General features: G+C 40.9%; 2 protein-coding genes and 1 long non-coding RNA gene across 4 annotated transcripts in view; 1 reads left to right on the forward strand and 2 right to left on the reverse strand.

Annotated features, from left to right (window-relative positions):
* Window positions 1-13,303, reverse strand: cs (citrate synthase). The gene is made up of 11 exons (XM_088291550.1): window positions 13,124-13,303; window positions 10,081-10,131; window positions 8,802-8,909; window positions 7,763-7,828; window positions 7,279-7,410; window positions 5,957-6,145; window positions 4,368-4,567; window positions 3,723-3,852; window positions 3,535-3,636; window positions 2,994-3,203; window positions 1-1,517 (listed from the first exon to the last, which is right to left on the reverse strand). The coding sequence occupies exons 1-11, from the start codon at window positions 13,172-13,174 to the stop codon at window positions 1,347-1,349; spliced, it is 1,410 nt and encodes a 469-aa protein (XP_088147676.1). The 5' UTR covers window positions 13,175-13,303; the 3' UTR covers window positions 1-1,346.
* On the forward strand, window positions 11,026-21,340 carry LOC148339947 (uncharacterized). The gene is made up of 4 exons (XR_015842575.1): window positions 11,026-11,147; window positions 11,743-11,820; window positions 19,652-19,741; window positions 20,469-21,340. It is a non-coding gene; the product is annotated as an uncharacterized LOC148339947 (long non-coding RNA).
* Window positions 14,140-21,863, reverse strand: part of LOC148339948 (inactive dipeptidyl peptidase 10) — a 35,378-nt gene continuing 27,654 nt past the window's right edge. For both annotated transcript variants that reach the window (XM_088291547.1, XM_088291546.1), the window contains 11 exons: window positions 21,804-21,851; window positions 20,489-20,607; window positions 19,854-19,901; window positions 18,808-18,906; window positions 17,667-17,733; window positions 17,369-17,563; window positions 17,237-17,291; window positions 17,046-17,145; window positions 16,752-16,810; window positions 15,774-15,846; window positions 14,140-15,676 (listed from right to left, as the gene is read on the reverse strand). In XM_088291547.1, the coding sequence (XP_088147673.1) occupies window positions 15,459-15,676; window positions 15,774-15,846; window positions 16,752-16,810; window positions 17,046-17,145; window positions 17,237-17,291; window positions 17,369-17,563; window positions 17,667-17,733; window positions 18,808-18,906; window positions 19,854-19,901; window positions 20,489-20,607; window positions 21,804-21,851 (1,081 nt within the window). In that variant the 3' untranslated portion in view covers window positions 14,140-15,458. The remainder of the gene's footprint in view (window positions 15,677-15,773; window positions 15,847-16,751; window positions 16,811-17,045; window positions 17,146-17,236; window positions 17,292-17,368; window positions 17,564-17,666; window positions 17,734-18,807; window positions 18,907-19,853; window positions 19,902-20,488; window positions 20,608-21,803; window positions 21,852-21,863) is intronic.

The following is a 21,863-nucleotide window of genomic DNA, read 5'->3' on the forward strand; positions in this document are numbered from 1 at the left end:
CAGTGTTAATAAAAACCTTTATTTTTATGTTTTTTTTAAAAGTTGTTTTCCAGTATTTCTTGCCCTGTCTGACCCATCCAGCCCCCTGAAGCGCATCTGATGAACCCATCTTACATTTCATTCTCATTTACAACCATCCTGTTCCTCTACGATCAAAATAACAAATGCAACGATACGAGACACAAGGAGCAAAAAAAAAAAAAAAAAAATTCTGAGGCATAAATGGAGTGTTGACACACAGTCACAGGTGAGCAGGCTGTCTTGGCAGCGGAGCTCAAGAGCAAGCTTGAAAACACCCGGGGGAAAAAAAAAAAAGGACAAAAACACAAATGTACACGGTAGCTGCGGTTTCTATCCGAGAGACTGAACTAAGACACAGTTGGTACTCGGTGTGGTTGTTACAAGCAGAACTTATACATATATAGAACCTATGTACACAAAGTATAAATAAAACCACATGACCCAACCATGATAGTTCAACACATATCTAACACCACTAAGCTCAGGAAGAAGGGACACAATCAAGCAAGGGAGCGAGCGGTGGCGAGTTGGGGTCTCTGGCTTCAAAGAACGAGATCCAATCAATAAGCGAATGCTCATTTTGGAAAAGCGCTCGTGTGGACCAAAAAAATACGAATAAAAAATGTAAAAGCAACATACAATTACGAGGACGAATCCCACTTTGGATTCAAGCTTACTCTTATGCGTCACAACGCTTGCCCACCACTGTGTCAGTCACCAGGGTTAAACTAGCGCTGGGTTCCAGCAAATAAGGGGGGGTTATTTTGATCGTAAAGGGAAGACTGGCCAGCACTTAAAAACAACAAAAAGACAGTTTTAGATTGAAAGCGGCTTTTTTTTTTTTTTTAAGTGTTTTATGAACAGCTTGATCACGGTGAGAATGGTGAAAACTGGAGTGCTCATAAATGGGAGTGAAACGTTGCCAATGGCAGAAGAGCGGCGGGGATGCATAGAAGAAACCAAAGCGACTTGTCAACGGATTGCTGGGGGATGTGGCCTTTAGCCGTCAAAACAAATACAAAGGAAGTGCAATTAATTCACTCCCACGATTCCCTTTGAGTGTCACGCTTAATTCATAGCGAGGACTTGCGAGGCTAGCTTAAAAAAAATATGAGTCTATGTCTATGTGTGTGGAAGTTTCACCTCCTGAGGAGGCAACAGGACAACTAGCAGTTTTTGTGTGTAATGACATTAAAAGTATATTGTCTCTTTAAATCCGGTGGAATTCCGGGGATGGACCAGGGAAGGTCGGGGGTTGTCAACTCATCGTAATCTGTCATGTTTGCGCCTCCTCCCACCACTAAAACTCCTCGCACGGTCAGGGATCAACCCGACTTGCCGCCGACCAGAGACATGAGTCCATTCGTGCTCATGGACTTGGGGCGCTCCAGCGGGAAGCCCAGGGCTCGACTCCACACCAGCTGGGCCAGCACACCGAGAGCCCGCGACACTCCGAACAGCACCGTGTAGTAGTTCATCTCCGTCATTCCGTAGTACTATCGACAGGGGAGTACAGAGGCATGGTCAGGTTCGATCGCAGGAACCCTCATTGGCCAAAACTTTTATTCACACAAATATGCATTTCCTAAATAGTGGCCACGGCTGTACACTCCCAACCAATGTGTTATCAGGTGTCCCATTATCCACCTTCCCTTAATTAATGAGAAAATCATTTATTTCCTGCTAAAATCTACACCAACTACATATAGTGATAGTGCAGTGAATCCCTATTTTTCCAGGTTTGTTAGCTAATTCACTCCCTTTTTAACCTATCCAGTTTTTACTCATACCAAATAATACTTTGGCGCCATCTGGTGGAACCTTAGTGTTTGTTCGGTTTTCAGCCTTTGATATGCCGTTATATCGCCATCCAGCACGCCTCGTGCAGTCAAACGTGAAACTTGGTTTGTTTCTGCTTCTCTCCCAATATACTGAAACGACCAATAGCCTGCACGTAGTCTAATTTTCCATTACAATCTGCCTGTATTGGCTAACATTCACTTTATGTGTAAACATCAAAAGGTGACTGAGTAAAGTTGCAGTATGCAGATTTGTTGGCCATGCGTGACGACTCGTCATTTTGTGCTAGCGTATTTAGGCCTGGATGCTAGCTAATCCCAGTGATAAACATCATGTGATGATGTTTTGTTACCATCCATTCGTTTTAAGTGCATAGCTGCCATCTTGTGGCATCTAATACAATTACAAACCCCTTTTAGAGGGGGGGAGTCAGGGGCAATTACTCACTTGGTCCAGATTCACTGCAATGGAAAATTCAATCATACATTGATTTCCATCCATTCATATGTAACAGTCTCACATATCTGACTAGCTGAATAAAAACTAATTAAAATATTGAGTATGTTTGTGGTTTGATTAAATAAGATGAAGTCAGACATGATCATCTTCCTAGGATGAGAGATGACAAAAGTTGTCTAAGTACAGTCCATGGTTAGTGAAGTCAATGGGACGTGACTTTTACAGGTAAAAGAGAAGATCAGATATATTTTTGAACAACCACAGTGTAAGATGCTTTTAATTGAATAGTTGTTGTCCTTCATTTAGGAATATTAAATAGTTTTTAATTAGCAACGTGACGACTGGCCGCCATCTTGGTGGAATTTCCTGAAAGGGAATGAGTGACTTAATGAAATATAAAATCTTCTTCCAAAGCCACTGTTGCAAACCAAAACAGTAGAAAATATCCAATTACAATTGAGTAAATAATCATCGGCCAGTATAACCACAGAAAGATCGTTTAGTGCTGGTGACATTTTTACATGCATACCTATTATATAAGTGGAAATGTTGCGCCCACCCAAGTGTCCCTTTTAGTGAAATTCCATTAATCCGTCACAGCACAAACAAACCAAAAAAAAAAGCTTTATTGCCTTTTGTGCGTTTTACATGAGCGCCATCCTGCTTGTGTTAACCCATCACTTGACAACCACTGAGTCTCGGTAAGCACTCACCTGCAGCAGAACGCCACTGTGGGCGTCCACATTGGGCCAAGGGTTCTTGGCCTTGCCCTGCTCCAGAAGCACATCGGGGACAATCTTGTAGAGCTGGGCCACCATTTTGAACATGGGGTCGTTGGGCAGGTGCTTGAGAGCAAACTCGCGCTGGCAGGTGTAACGAGGGTCCGTCTTCCTGAGGACAGCGTGACCGTAGCCTGGCACCACCTGATGCAAAGATTGCATTAAATGTTATTGGTTGCTGCATTGGCAAGTTTTAGTAATAACATTGGAATTGGAGCATGTGACAGCTGGGAACAAATCTATTCAATTTTATTGCTACTTAAAATTGATAACCAGTTACTAACTGTGTTGGTTTAATGAGCGTTTTCACAGCAGTCACATTTTAAATTTAGTAGGATTGCACAAGTACAAAATACGTTCACAAAAACACGCACAAACCCACTTCATTGCAACACTAACCATTTGGTGTCAATCCAGCCCTAGAAGCTGCATGTCATTTACTTTCTATTCCATGGAAAGAACTGGCAGTATTTACCCTTCCGGACTTGAGCGTGTTCCAGATGTAATCCCTCATCCTCTCATCTGACACCTCCCCTCCAAGCTCCTTCTGCAATGCGGTCAGCCACACCAGCACCTCCTGGGAGACAAAGAGAAGCAGAGGACAGCACTGTCAGGACAAATAAGTCCTTGGAGTGAACGTGTAAAGGTCCGTCAATGACCAACCTGGTTTGCCAGACCGTGAAGAGGGCCAGCAAGACCGTTCATGGCGGCGCTGAAGGACAAGTAGGGGTCTGACAGGGCACTGCCCACCAAGTGGCTGGTGTGGGCACTGACATTGCCTCCTTCGTGGTCACTGTCACATGACACAAGCGTTAGCTTGTCTTCGGCATGCAAATTTGATCATTTCAAACTACTTATGCTAGAAGCGACAACGAACAGGGACAATGAAATTATTTCGAAAATATTTCATTTTTTGTTTTGCCCCTCCATTATAGTATTTGCTATAATTTTACTCTACTTCTAAAAAAAAACACTTAGAACTTGACCATTTTAACTCATTCACGACCAGCCCAGTAAAAAAAAAAAAGGATTTTGACGTATTTATCCGTCAATGGTATTGAATGAGTTAAACTGGAAATGAAATTGTGCTGTAGATACTTCTATATTATAATAGTGGTGTAAATAAATAGAGCTTCCCTATACTATAGAAATGACTGAATCTAAATAGTTACATTGCCTTAAACTAAAAACCCTGACGTGTTCTTTGTGGACTTCGCTGACAGCATTTACTTTGTTTTATTTATATACATTGTTTATTTGGTTCAGTCAAATAGAAGACATCTCTGGCCCCAGGGCAGAGCGTGTTACCTGTGGATAGTGAGGTAGAGTCTCATGAGCTCGGTAAACTGGGTGTCACTGTAACCCAGCATGTTGGTAAAATTGTGAGACCAGTCCAAGTTGGAGTCGATGGCTCCGATGCTGCTGCCTTCACGGTACAGGTTGCGGTAGATCTTGGCCGCAATGCAAGGCAGCTTGGCGATCAAGTCCATGGAGTCTTCATACACGTACTAAGAAATCCAGTGAGAGGTGAATGTCTCACGAGATGTTGTGATGTCACACCAGTTTGTGCAAGCGTGTTATTTAGGCGAGTACGCTAGCTATCTAACTAATTATCCTCTTCGTTTGAGTGCTTTGTCACCTTCATGTGGAATTACTTTTAGGGAGGGTGTCAGTAATTAAGATGGTCCCGATCTCTTGCGGATAGCCGTGTTAACTGTATATTTTTGTCTTCCATTCAAATGCAAATTGTGCTTTAGGTAACTTGTTTGAAAATTCAGGGGTTTCCATCGTTTTTTTTTTCTGTGCTGTCGTCTAATCGTACATGGCATTAGTTTTTTTTTTCTTAACGAAAGACCATTTCGACCAAGAACGGCTCTAAGACTTCTTATGATGAATACAAAAAAGGAATCTCATTTTCCCTTGCCCTGATGCGGATTACTGAGGACTCCCTTTGGAGCCAGGCATGGAGGCGGGGCTTGAATGTGAGCGTCTAGTGGCCCGGCCTGCACAGCAAGAAAGGACAACATGGGTCCCTATGACAGGCAGATAAGCTCTGACTAGATATAGTCGGACCCGCCTCCACACACAGCTTCGGCTCTGGAACCAGTCCTCTCGACAAGGGCTGGACTCTTTTCCACCATGAGAGACGCAAAGCAGGTGTGGGCATATTATTGTCCCCCTGGCTTAGCGCCTGTACACTGAGGTTCAGCTCGGTGGACGAGAGGGTAGTTTCCCTCTGCCTTCCAGTCGGAGAGATGAGGCCTGACTGTTGTTTGTGCCAATGTCTAGCATCTAGCTTGGGAACACATCGTGATATCCAAGAGGAGCTGGATGATGTAGCTGGGGAGAGGGAAATCTGGGCTTCCCTGCTTAGGATGCTGCCCACGTGACATGGATAAAATATTTTCATTTGCTAAAAAGGACAATAATTAACGGCAAAGCCTCTAATTCATGTGATTAATGTTGTTGATCGTCCCATTACAATTAAATGCATCGCTGAGTTCTTAGTCAATTAATGGGTCTCTTGTGGTCTCCTGCAGGCATGAAAATTCGGTTGTTGCAATATCAAATTAAGCCAATCTAATAACAAAAGGGATGTAGAATTAGAATTAGAAATCCCTTTATTGTCATTGTACTCAAGAGTGCAACGAGATTAGAGGTAGGGTTGCTGATTATTTGTTCTTGGTAGTCAAAGAATGGACTACAAAGCACACCGGATTAAAAGCCACAATGGGTAAATTCAGCCACTAAAAAATGTATTTATATAGATGCATTGCAGCTTATATTCCAGAAAGTGTTTTTTTTTAACCTACATACTGTGTACAAAGATGTGTTAACATTAATTTTAAACAGGACACATGAACTTGCTTCAGGCCAATGTAAGCATGACAACTCACCTCCCAATATTTGGACTTATGTACGCCCTCAGAATAGGCGCGTGCGAAGCTGCTCTCACTGTTCAGGGCCGTGATGGCGGCACTAAACTGAGACATTGGATGCAGATTGGTGGGGAAGTTGTCCAACATGGTGACGACGTGCGACGGGAGCGCCGCTCTCTTCGCCCACTCTTTGGACACCCAGCTCACCTAGCAAACAGGAGCGTGCAGGGTCACACATTTTAGGCACATCTGTCTTACATCTAACTTGACCGACATGAACAGTCAAGAAGACGTTACTCTCTCTCAGACGGGTTCAATTTAAAGGTAATCAGAATCAGAAATCCCTTTATTGTCATTGTAATCATTCTACCTTGCCCGTATCTTCAGCGATAAAGGCTATAAAAAACTTTTTCCTCAGCAATAAATGTGTCAGACTGCTTCATTCATAAATGATCACCAGACACTTCACAGCGCCTTCATGTTTAGAACCAAGCAATTGCGTTGTTTTACAATCGTCTGCAGTCACGTACTGTACAGCGTGTTCCCAATGTGTGTTTTAAACTGCATTTTAGTGCCAGGTCCATTTGTCTATTGTTTAGTCATCTGCAAGGCTCATTAAAAACACATTTCCACTGCTTGAAAATAGACACCTGTCTCTTTGGGGAAGAATAAAATGGTAGTACTGTATTTTCAAGACCACAAGGCGCACTGCATTAGAAGGCGTTGTCTCAGTCACAGATGCTTTTTTTGTATATACCACATACCTATGACTCACCTTATTATTGGGCGCAAAGATAGTACAACATCCGCCAGCTTAAATAAATACAGTAGCATACATGAACGCTAAAGCGTACACCAACTAGCATGCAAGCTGGCGCACGTTTTTAAAAAGGCAACGGAACAAAACTGAGTTCAGTTGTACATTTTTGAAGTATTTAACACAATAGGTTCCTTCTCTTCAGTGTCAGTCAGTCTCGTTGTCGTGCAGCTCCCCAGAAATGATGCTGACTTTTGCGAAAGCTCGAGCAGTGCAAGCAGACACATTAGGGGCTAACGTGGCTTGGAATTCCTTCGTCAAGCATCCCGGAATGATTTGCTGCACTACAGTACGTACGGGGGGCTTGCCTGTAGCGTCCGCATGCTGCCCTCAGTCACGGTCTCCTTTCCTCTATATAAGCAGTGTGTCAGCAGGAAATGTTCCCAGTCAGTCAATCGGAGCGTATTATTGGATGTCCCGTCCACTTTGGAGAAAATTTAAGACTTAAGTGTGCCTCAAGCTTGTGAAAATATGGTACAAGGAAGGGTTTTCTGTTGCTCAAATGTCCCACCCGGACTCTCACCTGCTCCTCAGTGGGCACCTGTCCTGTGACCAGCAGCCAGAAGAGGCCCTCGGGCAGCGGCTCCTCACCTCCTTCAGCTTTGGGCAATAACTTCTGACACTCTGGGATGCTATAGCCTCGGAAGCGGATGCCCTGTAAAGGAACGGAAAGTACCAAGTGTCAATCCAGTCTACTAATAGTTGTTTTTTATTCTTTTGTCTTTAATGGAGGGTCTTATTGGTGTAATTGTGATTAATGATAATGTCAGTATCCAATTTCCCTCAGGGGAGCTATCAAATCTATAATCATGGGAAATATATTGTCATAAATGCCAACAATATATTTTTTGGTCCATGTTATGATGACCATTAAAACACATTCCAAATGAAAGCCAGGGTAAAGCCATCTCTGGAAAAATAGTCACAAATCAATTATGAAGGAAGGTTTTAAGGAAAACTGCAGTATCCCGGAAAGCCATGGGAAAACGGGAGCTTTCAACACTGACCTCATCAGGATCCAGCACAGAGGTCTCATATACCAGACCCTTCATCCCCCTCATACCTCCATACACCTGGAAAAGAAAAACACAAGGGCACTTTAAACAATAAATAAATACACAGAAATGTCTAATTAAATATTACCATTATTCAGATTATATATGCATGCTAAAATACTTGATTGGTGTGTTGAATGGGGTGAGCGCTAACAAAAGTGTGAAGTCAGTGGTTGCTCTTTTCAGGCCATACTAATGCAACCGCTTCCTGTCATTCCAACAAAAGACTGTTTCTCAATGTTTCTTGCCAGTACATGTGTAGACATGTGACTCACAATGTGCTGGGCAAGTACTTATCAAATAGCAAAGTCCATTCTTTGGCTATGATTTGCTGGTACATTGCATCAAGTTGTGAAACGCACGCGTTTTAAAAGATCCAAAAAAGGTCACTGTGCCACTGGGCAACCTTGCGTTGCAGTCATTAGCTGCCACGGAGTGAGCAACTCACTCCATTGGTGACCTTGGCAAGATGACCTGATTGATACCTGATATGCAGCTCAGACAGATGAAGTGGGGTAACTAACCCGTGTTACGCTTCATGGTTTACCTCGTGTTGCCAAAATTAACAACACAAAACTATGCTTACTGGACATATTGCGTTATGTCTAGTCGATGACGCTGTGGCGAGGCAAGATAAGGCAATGTGCTTCCAACACCGAAAAGCATTTGCACACAGAAGAGCTGAAGCTGTTGGAGAACCGGTAAAGTTAAGTTAGATTTACTGATTTTTGTGCATGGGATTAGGCAGGCACATGGGTGTGGGTTATTTCTGAATGGCCATGGGAATGTGAAAAATTTGTGAACCACTGGTTTTTGACATTATGTTAGGAAGAAAACTTGAAATAACCTTGGCAAAACAATTCTATCAGCATGCTGCAAATTTCCTGGTATGTCGTGAACATTTTTTTTTGTTACACAAAAACAACACTGGATTTATTTTATTAACCGTGCGACAGAAATGAATTTGATGAAGAGTTACAGGTCTGCTCACCATGTCCACAGTAATCTGCCCTATGTTGGTTTTGCCATACTGCTGCTTAAAGTTCTTGATCCTGCTCTGTTCTTTCGGGATGAGGTCTGACAGAGCATCCTTCAGATTCTGCAATTGAAAAGAAACCAAACAAACACACTTGAAGAAGGCACATATTAAGACCCAGTCCCAAAATAGCACACTGCTAAAATAAGCTCAGAGGTTCACCCAACAGACTGACTGTAAACATTTGACCAAAGTATTGATCACTTGCTCGACAAAGGTCAGCACAAAACTGGCGTTTTTCTGAGCAGAAGAACGCTGCCTTGAACAGTTGGAGGTTTGCACCGATATATGTGAACATCTCATCGTTGACGGAACTTTGGGATGTCTGAAGACCACAAACTAGTTGAGACTTATTGGCTTTTCACACTGCACTTAGCAACGCGCTGTCGATGGACCCATTCATTAACCGGGTTTACGCGCACCAATTTTCTTTGTCATTTCCGTGGAAGATCATTTCAACTGAAGGTCTCTGGTCAACTGTTTACGCTTGACGTGATCTATTCCGATCCGGGTTATTCATATGACACCATATTTACAAACAACTGCTTTACAAATGTATGACATGCGCAGATCTATGTAAACATCACAAAATTCATCATTATGAGATTTTATAGACCAGCAGTCTATTTACAACGTAGTTGCGAATATCCCACCGTTGGGAATCTGATTGTAATTCCATTTGGATTTGGGCTGTTTATTCCAATTGAGTTGTTTCTATCCAACATTTTCATTTGGTTTGGGCATTCCCAACCCAGCGATCGAGTATGTGTCACAAAGTTTTGATGACAGAACGGCAGGCGCATCAGAGCGGGAGGCGCGAGGTGGGCCAATGAATTGAAAAATGTTTGATTCAAAAGCGTTGCGGTGCTTCCAGATGGCACATCTAATTGGATAGGGGCTGGTGGAGCGATTTCAGAGTGCTAACAGTAATAGATCAACCAGCGGGAATCTCCTGTTATCTCCTGGTTGGCGATACAAGCAGTTCCAAATGTGGCCAGCTTGCACCGGAGCACTGCTGCCCTAGAAGACTGCCCTGCAGCGAACACCATGGAAACCAAGTGCAGTGGGAGAAGGTCTTAAATTACAAGACAAGCCTGATCCGAATTGACTGATTTTTACTTTAGCACAGAGAATCAAATTGACTGCTACAGATGATAAAAATGACTTTTGGCGTTCTTCAACGACACTGGGGACATAATTGAAGAAAATCGAAATGGGGGTCGAGAGAACTTACTGTTGTGGAGGCGCTGGCGTTTCGAGCTGCTGTAATGAAGTAGGTGGCATTCTGCGGCACAAGAAAAGAAGAATGTTACAATTGTCCCACATTTTCAAATTAGGAACACAGCTAGAAACCGAGCAAGATAAACCAATTTTAAAAGTCAATCATTTTTCGACAGCAATATTTTATGTGACAAATTTGTAAATAAAATCTAAGAAATTACAGAATCTAAAACTGATAGATCAAAGTACTGAACGTCATCATAATCATATAGGACAAAAGGGATCGAAGCTTTTACCGCACTCCACATTGTCAATAAAACAATCAATAAGAGATGTAAATAAATCCCCACCCAATTCTCATGAATAAATAAACTTTATTCGTCTGAGCTGGCTTTTCATAAACGCATAGATAAAATGTCCCTGTGGGAAGGCCCATTTTCATGCTGTCCATTTACAGCTGTGGTCTACTGTTTGCAAACACCGTAGGCATCAATGTCATTATCGGAGCTTTTAATGGTTACTTTTTTAAAGTTCTTTTTCCATGGTGGAATGATTATACAATATTTTGTATATCGTCTAACCTACATTTTGACTCTCCACGCGTAGCACCGTGGTATAAAAAAAGTCACCCCTGGCCCACATTGCCAGTGAAAGCTGACTCTTCTGTAAGGTCTTTAAAGCAACAACCGAAGGAGGAATGTCTGGTTGAAGGGGTTTGGGTCAATTGGCGCTGCGCCAACTGGTATGATGCATAACCACAACCTAATTGGAGGGGATGTCACCAGAGGGTTGTCCAAAACAAAAAGTATGATCTTATGTCAACACACACGGCAGAGGGGCGATTATGTAACAGTCAGGAAGTGCTTAAATATGGAACATTAGTCATTGCCCACTTCCTGGGAGGAGCGCATTACAAAAGGACATGAAAACTTTGTGCAGTTGGGTTTAAACGTTCAAGTATCATTTCCTGACAAGGACATTTATTGATTCAACTGGAAAGAGTCCCACGCTACAAGGGGCAGGTCGACTTCCACTTGCACGGAACTTTGCGCCTGTTCTTTCTTCATTGTCAAAAAACAGGTATCAGAGATCATCTAACAGGTCTCCAAATAAAGTGTTCTTGCTTCAAGCTGTTTATAGTATTTGACACTTCCAGTCGTTTTTTACACTGAAGGTGACACATGAACGAGTGAATTTAACATTATATAGGTCGCCATTTATTTTACTGTAATTATAACCCTTTTATTATACTTAACAATTATGTTAAAAAAAAATCTGATCATTAACGATGGTAGGACAGAACCTTTGTGAAGTGAACGAGATTGTATTTGCCAGAATGACTTATTTTGCAGCTCATATCAATGACATCGCCGATCGATCGGCAAATTAGGACATTACAAATGATCACCAATTTTGTATAATATGCAAAATACTTTCCGATCTGACCGGTTGATCAGATCTGTGTAAAGTCTAGGGGACAATATAAACATGATTCCTTCACTAGAGCGAACCCCTTTATACTCGGGGTTCAGCCACATGGATTCATCTGCTCGCAGATTTTTTTTTAATATATTTAATTTTTGTTTTTGGGGGTGAGACAACCACTATAAACCCTCTCATCCTTCACCCTGCGGAAAGTTCTGCACTCACCCCACTAGAAACTTTACTTTTACAGATGCTACCTCTGCTGTGCAAGCAGTGGGAGTTGCTGCCATGACATCAACTGTGACTTGTGGTGGTGTCAACTGTCAAGGTAATTACAGTTTACTAATATCACACAGATTATCCCTTTGTGCAGAATTTACTTTGGAGGACGGATTCATTGAGAAACGCATTGTTCGAGAAATTATGGAATCATAAATAAATGCAAGGTCTTTGAGCAGAAAAAAAAACAGTGCAGTGAGGAGACCATTATTTTATACAACTTTCAATCAGAGAAAAGTTCCTCTCCAATTACAGGTTCACTTAGGTTTACATGTTCTAAATGTGTGAAGCACCAGGGTTTTTGCCACATTTGCGACTTTACAACCAGGGCTTGTTATGCAAGAACAACAATAAAGAGCCAACCAGGGCAGAGCCTTACCCAAGGAAGTAGAAAGAGGTGAGTGTGACAGAGGTTATCTGGAAATTGTCCCCATTATGAAGCCTGATAACCATTGCAGTTTGTACGGCATGGTACATAAAGATTACCTGGTGGATTTTCATGCAGTTTTAGGTGATAACAGGTAATTCAGTGAATATTGCGATCAGTGGAGTACACCACACTAGGTTAAAAGTCTTAAGAAGGTTGTAGTCAGTGAAGACCGGCAATGCACATGATAATTTATAGACACTATATGAAAAGTGCTTTTTTTTACAGCTCCAGCTGTTGTGAAATGCGCTATATACGTAAATTGTATTGTATTGTATTATCTTAGGGGCAAAAGCATTATACACCCTCCGGTGTCTATATACAGTAACACACAATTTACTACTAGGCCTGATGCACATTTTGTGAAATGTAGAGAAATACTTTTCAAACTATGGCAAATCTAAAGAAGCAATTACTGTTGAAAGTCTGCAATAAAGTCTTTAGAGGGTCTTATCACAGGATATTAGGTTAAGTAATGGGACATTTTTAAGTGAAGGTCAACATGGTGGTGGAGACTTATTCAGGGTGTCATAGCACTGCAAGTCTACATTACAACACCAATTAAATTCAGACAGTATCACAGTTTATCAAAGGTGAAATCATTAGTCAATTTCACGAGCTAATTTTTGCACATATTAACTTGTACAAACATGTCACGCTTCTGATTTTTCATAAAGGAACATCGACATAGTAATATTTGTTAACGCAATTAAAAACACCGATTAACAGCGTTGGTGAATTGAATGAAACGGTCATAGTTGGATGAGTCTCTACACAGCATTAATCCATATCACAGACCACCGTAGCCTCACAATGTGGCCGTCGGAGCTAACATTAGCTACCTTGTCGTTAGCTTGCTAACTTCGGTTTGACGGCTTAAGCAACGGCGATAAAGTAACACGGAGGCCGCGCGACGTCCTCTTACCTTGGAATTGAGGAGTTTGGGCGCAAGCCTGCTGACGGTCAGGAACGACATTGTATCTGTGTTCAAGTGTTAAGTCTGCTGTGTTCTCGGTCGATCAAGAAGCCGCTGCCGGTACACCACGGAGCCGCTTGAAGGTGCCCCTCCAAAGAACAGAAGGTTGAAGAGGGATTCAGGCCCGCAAGTAGCATCGATTCTGATTGGACGATTGACCGGAAACGTGTAAGTGCGTAGAGGCCTGTGATTGGCTAGAGAACCGTTGCGCCCATGTTCATTTGACGGCATCAATGGCGCTATAAGAACATAACTGGATGGTCAACATCTGACAAAAGTTGTTCAACTTTACCTTAATTTCTTAATTCCTGACAGGGCTGATAGATATGAAAACAAATTCAAGGGTGTTTTTATAATAAAAACCTACAATAACTACTAACATTTAAAATTAAATTCTAATCCCCCCACTTCAGTTCTTAAATAACAGTGAAATTACCCAATGTAGAACTGTACACACATACTACGAAATGATTTAAATAACTTCCTGTATGATTGATTAGTAATAATAACTAGTGCTGTAACTAACAAATCTTTTTTTACCCTCTCGAATGTGCCATTAATTACTCTGCTAATTGCCCTGCCTCTTTTTTCTAGGTAGAATATTTTGTGTCAACCAATTTTTGTAGTCGATTTAGCTGGGTTAGCAGGTTCTTTTTCCGAGTCCTAAAAATAACGTATAATAAATAAATAATAACACGTGGTTAAAGATAATTTGAGCTAATTTGTTTCAGGACTGTGTCTCAAACTGATATCCCTTTGCACAAATAAGCAGCCAAGAAGTCTGGCTCTTTAGTTAAAAAAATTGTTTAGGTCTATCTAGAGCAATAATGAATAATATTGTTGCAGTGCCATTGATGCAGTGCCATTGATGCACTGTTGCGTGTAGGTATAGGGGAATACCAATCACCTCTAATGGCCCATTTCAAATACTATCACCTCACCACAATGACCACAAGGAAATGCAATTTGTTGTAAAAGGAGATTTTAATTGTCAAGGTTTTGCTGAAAAACAAAATGCTTGATGTGGCGAATCAGGGGCATGCAATTGTTTCCCATAGATTGATGAACTGAACCACTTTCTTTCACCAGTAAATTCAGTTACGTCTCATGCATGAAGAGAGACTCATTTAAATGTTGGTGATACGCTTCCAGTGTAGTCTTTGAGTCAGTGCTTGTTGTATAATTCATCCAGAATACAACTGCATTGTTTATTACATTAATTCACATTGTCAAAGCAGTCCATTTGACGCATGTATTTTGGCACAAATGCTTGGTGCTATTTATGTAGCGTAAAAAATGTCTGTCACGATAACTCTCACCTTATAAGGATGGATCCTTTCAACCAGCATGTAAGTAAAATGACTCATTATTTTGTAATTCAGCCCTGTTGCACTCTGAATATGAAACCTGTAAAGCCTCTTTGTCTCAGAATGTAATATTATACTACAAACCATGATGACAAAACACAGAAAATGCAATCTACTTCACATCATGCAGTCTTTAGGTACACTTTAAAACCTGTAAACATTTGGCAAAATCATCAGCCTACTTCTTCTCACATATACAGTGGATATAGAAAGTTGCAGCAGTGGTCCCCAACCACCGGGCTGTATCAATAGAATAAAAAAAAATGTTGATTAATGATTGCTGGTCTACGAAAAGTTGCTGGTGGTCAAAAGGTCAGGGACCACTAGAGAGAGAATATAAAGCATGCACAATAAGCATCTTGTTTCAGTAGAAGTCTATCTGCACAACATGTCTTGACTTGAAACTATTTGTAGTCTTTCAGGCACAGGCACTCCCAATGTGATGGATGGCGAGGGCGCAGTCCCCTTCTGGGCCCCCACAAATTTTGAATTATTTGCTTCAGCTTTTCTGGCAGACATGATGATTTTTTGGGGGATTAAAATGTAGTGAAAAGCAACCAGTTCAGGGTGTACCCCGCCTACTGGACGAAGACAGCTGGGATATGCTCCAGCACCCCCGCGACCTTTGCGAAGAGAAGCGAAATAGATAATGGATGGATGTTGTGAAAAAGTTAAAAACAACACAAGGGTGTGTTCACTTTCTATACCCACTGTATCTTGTAAACAAACAGATTTTCAAGCAGACAGTAAACATCAGAAACAATTGTGTGCAATAGGTGGACTAAACCTCCATTTTCCAGAAGTTGTAGGCGCTGATTTGCTTGACTGAAAGTGTTTGGTCCACACTCCTGAACTCCACGCCACATTCATCAGAATAGCATGTAGACCTACAATAGTTCTTCCAGATTTGAGGACAGTCAATCATTGTCCTCCTCTTCATCTTCAACTGCATCCAAGAGGATGCTGTGCTTGAAGCAATTATGAAGGTAGTTGACCACCGTGCGCTGGAAATGCTGGATGCTGCGCGGTTCCCGCAATGTGTGGCCCTCATCTGGATACAGCTGCAGGGAGTAGTTGGCCTCCACCCTCACCAGTCGGCTCAGGAGCTCCGCGCTGTGCTGAAAGTGTACCCTAGCTGTGGTCAAACACACAACACATGTGCCCATAAGGATTATAGTAGGATGATCATCATTTTAACTGGTCAGGATTTCAAAAAGGTCGGGAATGTGTACCATCTGCAGTTCCGTGTAGAATAAGAAAGTTCTCATCTTTCAGTTTGCTGACCTCCTCCAGCAGAGAGGCAGACTGCAACAATACATTGGAATTAACTCAACAATAGCAAAAAATATAAGTTGTGGCAGGGCTGTACACATCTAAAAAAAAAAAAAATAAAAATAAAAATCAAATAATCACGATTATTTTAGCGATTAATTTAAATCACAATTATTCAATTTGATTATTTTTTGGGGGGTACAAAACAAAAAACTGCCTTAATGGAGACAAATGACATTCATTTTATCTTGAAATAAAAAAAATGTGTATGGTTTCCTTGTACAAACAAACAGTGCATTGGCGTTTACTTGCTTTACACTAACAAATTGCGATAGAACTGGTGTAACATCAAAATAAACAATTTCAATAAACGCCCACATTTTTTAATTTCGTATATGTACTAAAGTATTAGAAATGGTAAAATTATGACATTTTAACATTATTTTATCTATAGTAATATATACTGTATATAATATTTTATTTTATCATTAAGCCAATTTTGTAATAGTTGAGTCTGATAATCGCAATCGTAATTGAATTTCGATTAATTGCACAGCCCCAAATTGTGTCGTTCCAGTGTTTCAGATTAAAAATTTAACTCAACAATCACAAAAAAATTCAAGTTGTGTTATTACAGTGTTTCATATTATAACATTAAAATTCCCTCATAGGTGTAAATGATTACTAGAGCCCTAAAGTTTTTTATCGTATTATGCAAGGCTCCTCTAACCTCACCCACAACGACATCTCACAGCAAATACCACAACACATATGATAATAAAATGCTTTCAATAGTACCGCCAAGTGGCAAGAATAGCTGCGCACTAGTGCTGACAGGCAATATTGCAGTATATTTTATCACTAACCACAACCCCGCAATAGAGCCAAAGAATTAACCTGAATATCCAGTTCAAAACTTCGTGGCTTCTTAAGCTTACCGAGTAAACATGCTCCTCCTTTGTCGGAAAACCAAGATACCGTTCAGAGAATGCAGCGCCTGAAATGGTACAATGTACTTCATCATCCAGCTAAGTTACAATATAGGGTAGGTTATTGTTGGGTCGGTTGGTAAATAGAGTAGGTAGAAAGGTCAGTCAGTATAGTAGACCAAGTGATATGTAAGCAGGTTGGGAATACTTTCTCATAGTTGGGTCGTTGGGAAGATTGGATAGTTACATGCAGGAATCAAGATTAGAATAATATTAATGAAAGTAATAATGTCCATTACTTACTATAAAGCCTAAAATCCGTTATTGGTGCCAGAACAGCTGAGCATTGAAAGAGCTTCTCAGTTGCAGTTAACATTTTCAGCGTTAAGTGCCCACCAAATGCCTGTTCCGAAAACAAATGAATTTCATTGGAGATGTATTTTTTTGGGGCGTGATACTGTACCTGTTAAAAAAAAAAAAAAAAGAACTTTTACCTTGCCAAAGAGAGCCATGCGACGATCATCGATGTACGGCAACTTCATCAACAACCTGCAAATAAGTCATTTATTTAATCAGTTTTGTCGCCATTATTGACATGTTTGCTGTTGCTTTGGTGTGGCACCCACTCAACAACTTGCAAATGATCTTTGACGTTAAGTGACCCAAGCTTGCGTGGGTCCGTGGCGGCGGTCTTCTGTCCACGGCCGACCCCGCTCCAGCCATCCATCCACACCAATGCCACATTGTGTGAGCTGCAGAGGACCTGAGGCCAGCCTAGGGCAAATTCCTCCGTCACTGACTGACTGCCGGGATGGCTGTCTCTGAATGATGAGATCAGCAAGACGGCATTTGAAAGCTGAAAACTTTGAAGGGTTTGGGTGGGCGCTAAATAGGGGATGAGGGCCAGCAGATATGTTTACTTACACAATAATAAGCAGAGGATGTAGGTTAACCTCGTAACCTTGAGGTAAAGATAATTTCAGGTGCACATCTAAGGAAAGCAAACACAAAATTAAAGCTAAATACGGTGAGTGAAAAGTCCGATCTCACACCGTGGACTAGTGGTTAGCATGAGATGGTTCTGGGTTCGAATGACAACTAACGGTCATGATCCGTTTTGGTTGATTTTTGGTTTGATGTTCGGTTTCAGGTTTCCCTGTGGTTCTGTGTTTTGTCCAGGTGTTCCTCGTTGTCTCGTTAATTTGCTTGTATTTCGTTGCATGTTTCCTTCCAGTTCTTGTCAGGTCTGAGTCTGTCCTTTGACCGTACCACGTCCAAGTCCTTTTCCTTAGTCTTTGTTTGTTACTTTGATCCCTGTTATTTTGCACTTTGATCTTTTTGTTTATCCCCGGGTTTTTGATTTGCATTTTTATTTGAAATGAAATACCCCTTTGAACCACTCCCTGCCTCACTTTCCTGCATTTGGGTTCTCCAAAACCTCAACCTCCTTGCAAATCCTGACAGACCTGAAACTTAAGTCCTGTTTGAGTTTTATGACTTCCTTGAATGAGCTCTTCTCAAGTACGCTGGCTTGTCTGTGATGTTTTCAAAACCAAGTTCTGGTTCATGGGAGCCTCTAAAATAATTCACTGATGAGTAAATTCCCTCCCATCTTTACAAATCATGTTCTGGTGCATTACTACAGTTTAAGTGTTTTCGAAAACAATTACTTAAGGCTTAATTATGGAATTGGAATATGATTGCAGTAAAACAAGTAAATTAGTTTAATGCAGAATCTAAGCTATCAATGTGAAAAATGTGAGCGTTATGGCTCATGACTCAATGCCAGGTGATCAGTGCAGGTTGTTCCCCGTCTCTCGCCCAAAGTCAACTCAGACATGTTTTAGCAGCCATGTGACCCTGATCAGGATAAAAACAATTGGAAATTGATGGATAATTTTAAATGGAATGTCTCACACTTTGAATTGTACAAAAACTGGAAACAAGCTCTCAAAGTGAATGGCGCTTATTTCCTCGTGGTCAAAGAGACATTTTTGTCCAGAAACAGTCCAAGAGATCAGAAATCATATCAATCCATCAGAAATGATAGCAAATGCTGTCGTACCATGGTTATCAGCTGAAAGTGTCCTGAACAGAGTCTCAGGGAGACGCTTGTCTTCCAAGGCTTTGGACAGGGGGCTGTTGTCCTCCAAGACAACAAATCCTACAAAACATAACATATTAATTTTTATTTGAAAATGGAAAAGAATTCCAAAGGCTCAGAGCTACATACATTTGTATACAGTACGATGGAAAATTGATGGTAGGCTCAATGACAGGAAACTATAGGTAATCATTTTACTTGATGTGCTTTGAACAGGCAGCCACATTATTATTCTTATTTTATTCTCAACTTAAATGATCAAATTCTACTTTTTAACTAAAGAAACAACCAAAAGGGGCACAAATAAAAGCTCAACATTATTGATTAAAAGTAAATTTTGCCAGCTAAGAGGAACAGCGACACGTTTTATATTTTACAATCAAGGCGAGCCACAGGACAGAGAGAGGCAGTATAGGATCACCATGAAACGATTTTAGAAGCTCCAAAGTTTTTGAAGCAGTCGTGGGGTATTTGTGTTTGGTGATGTGTCCAATGTTCAGGCACCACATAAACGGTGCAGTACGTAGTGATGGAACATGACGCTTCAAATTTGCTTCATGAACCAGTTGTTGTATTTTTTGACTCCTCTAGATGGCACTGTTGTTTTAAATAAATGGCATGTGAGTGTACTTTCAACCCAATGGTGAACAGAGAGTGCTATCTAGAGGAGTAAAAAATGACAACTGATTCATGATCAAATCTGAAGCTTCATTTTACCATCACTAAGTACAAGTACATGAAGTGCTGCCTCCACAAGTAAAAATTTTATTGTCTTACGGCTGCTTTTTTTTTTTCTGAACTCCAGGCTCTGTTTCACAAATACCGGGGCTTGATTGACTAATTTCACACAGACAAGGACTAAGATGGCCTAACCATCCTGAGTGTTTGTATTTTGGTAAGTTGACGTGTTATTTAAACACCCATAAACGCTTTAAAATGAATATAAAAAGCCTCCTTGGCTTGATCAGATCAAACAATTTTTGCGTTCATGCAAAAGTGGTACTCACGGGAGGGATCCTTTAAGTTGTGGACTGTCACTTTCGGAATTCCTGGACCTGGAGAATATTTCAGATGTTAAACATTTTAAATCCTCTTGAAATGTGATTAAAAAAAAAAACATCCAAAAATGTCAACCCTCTGAAGTGAAACAACCCTGGGGTTGTACAATTTGTAATTTGACCGAAATTATCAGACAAAATACAGCTCTAAAGTCGCACAGAGGAGAACTAGACGTGTAACAATTTAGCTTAGCTCAGTTGAGCACCATTTTGCATTCTTCACAACACTTTTGTAAAACATTTCAAAAGGAGTAGCCTCATTCAGGGGCTTTAAGAGGAGAAGAAAAATATGCACAGGATGTTAATAACTGTGTAGTTAACAGTTGTTATCCAAGTTAAGATTTAGTTTTATTAAGCTCTGTTTTATTGTATTAACAAAGCTCTTTATTCTTGTGACCGCTGAAATGTCATAAAAATGTACATGAAGTTCTCAGTTTGACTCTCTAATGGGTCATTTCTATTCACAATATCCCAGGGAAATTTACAATAATTACGCAATACATTGTTTGGAAATATGACCAAAGCAGAGTATGACCAACTTTCTGCAACATTTGATGTTTGCAGGTTATGCGTCTGGCACTCACCCAGGCAGCGGAGAGTGAAGTGTGTGGAGTTGGGACTGAAATCGGCTTGAAAAAAGTGGCATCCCTCGAGGAGGTTACATGTGATGCACTGGCGTTGAAATGCTCCCTCCACATCCACGCTTGGAAACAACAAGAGATGCATTCACACACACACACACACACACACATTACAAGTATACGCACATTTAGATCGCTCCGCTAGTGGCTAAGTATTCTACATTGCCAAGCTTTGACGTTTGAGCATGCTATTGTTTGCCCCGTAAACACTGTGTCGCGGCAGTAAATAAATCTGGAAGTAAATTGCGACAAGACATTTGTTCAGTCGACAGTATATGTCGTATATTTTTTGTGCTTGTTGATGTGCTGTTAGATTTATGTTTTGTAAAATATGTGCCTTGGTTCAACAAAAGGCTGCTCTATGACACTCGGCGACAGCGTCTCCTGAGGCCTAAAGGCAAGTGGAACTTAATTTGCAGCACAAAAGAGTTCTTGTCATTCTGACCGTGTCAGTACACCCCAGCCGGAGGCACGCCACGTGAACTTGTACATTTTAAATTGTGTGAAAACCCTGTGATATGAAGTCGACAATTAGGAGCATACCATCAGAAGACGTACACTACATATGGTGAGATGTTTACATACAATTAATTTGGGCCTTTCCTGAACTGTTTTCTTGCACGGTGAAGTGTTTATAAACTGTACATGGTATGAAATGTGTTATTACGATATCCTGTTCATACGCTAATATTTGATTAAATGTCCGTGTTAATGTCAGGGGGTGTCGTTAATATTTTTCAACAGTGGGAATGTGAAGCCCTTTGAGACTTTTTTTTTTTGTGATTAAGGGCTATTAAAATTGGCTTGACTTGACCGGACACTTATTGAAGTTGGGGTTTTCAGAAGAACATTTCAGAAGCCACGTTTTCCATTTCATGACCATTCTTAACGTGTGATTGGGATCATTATCGTGTTGGGACGTCAAATTCTGCCCACATTTTAGCTGTCTGTTGAATTGAGGTCTGTTTGAAGCAAGCAAACGTATAAATGTGTATGTTGGATAATCATCCATCACTTGTTAAAAGCCCCAATTGAATCCAACATTCACGCCGATGATGACTCTCGGGTCTTTCTTCATTTACAGTTATGCAACTCCACATTGATGCATCTTGGTGATGGCAGTTTGCCCGGAGTTTGCAAGTGGGACATTGATCTGCATTTATTTTCCTTGTGATGGGGTAGAAATGTTGACTTGCCAGTTTTCTGGAATGCTGCATTAGTGTTTAAGTACAAACAAAATGCCATTTGTACAATTTACCTATAGAGGTGTCTGCCTTGTCTGGATTCTTCTGTACTCAGGAAATAGCTGGAGACAAAA

The sequence above is a fragment of the Idiotropiscis lumnitzeri genome, chromosome 3 (assembly GCF_059441095.1).
Source record: "Idiotropiscis lumnitzeri isolate Australia: NSW breed Sydney's pygmy pipehorse chromosome 3, RoL_Ilum_1.0, whole genome shotgun sequence".
Classification (NCBI taxonomy): Eukaryota; Metazoa; Chordata; class Actinopteri; order Syngnathiformes; family Syngnathidae; genus Idiotropiscis; species Idiotropiscis lumnitzeri.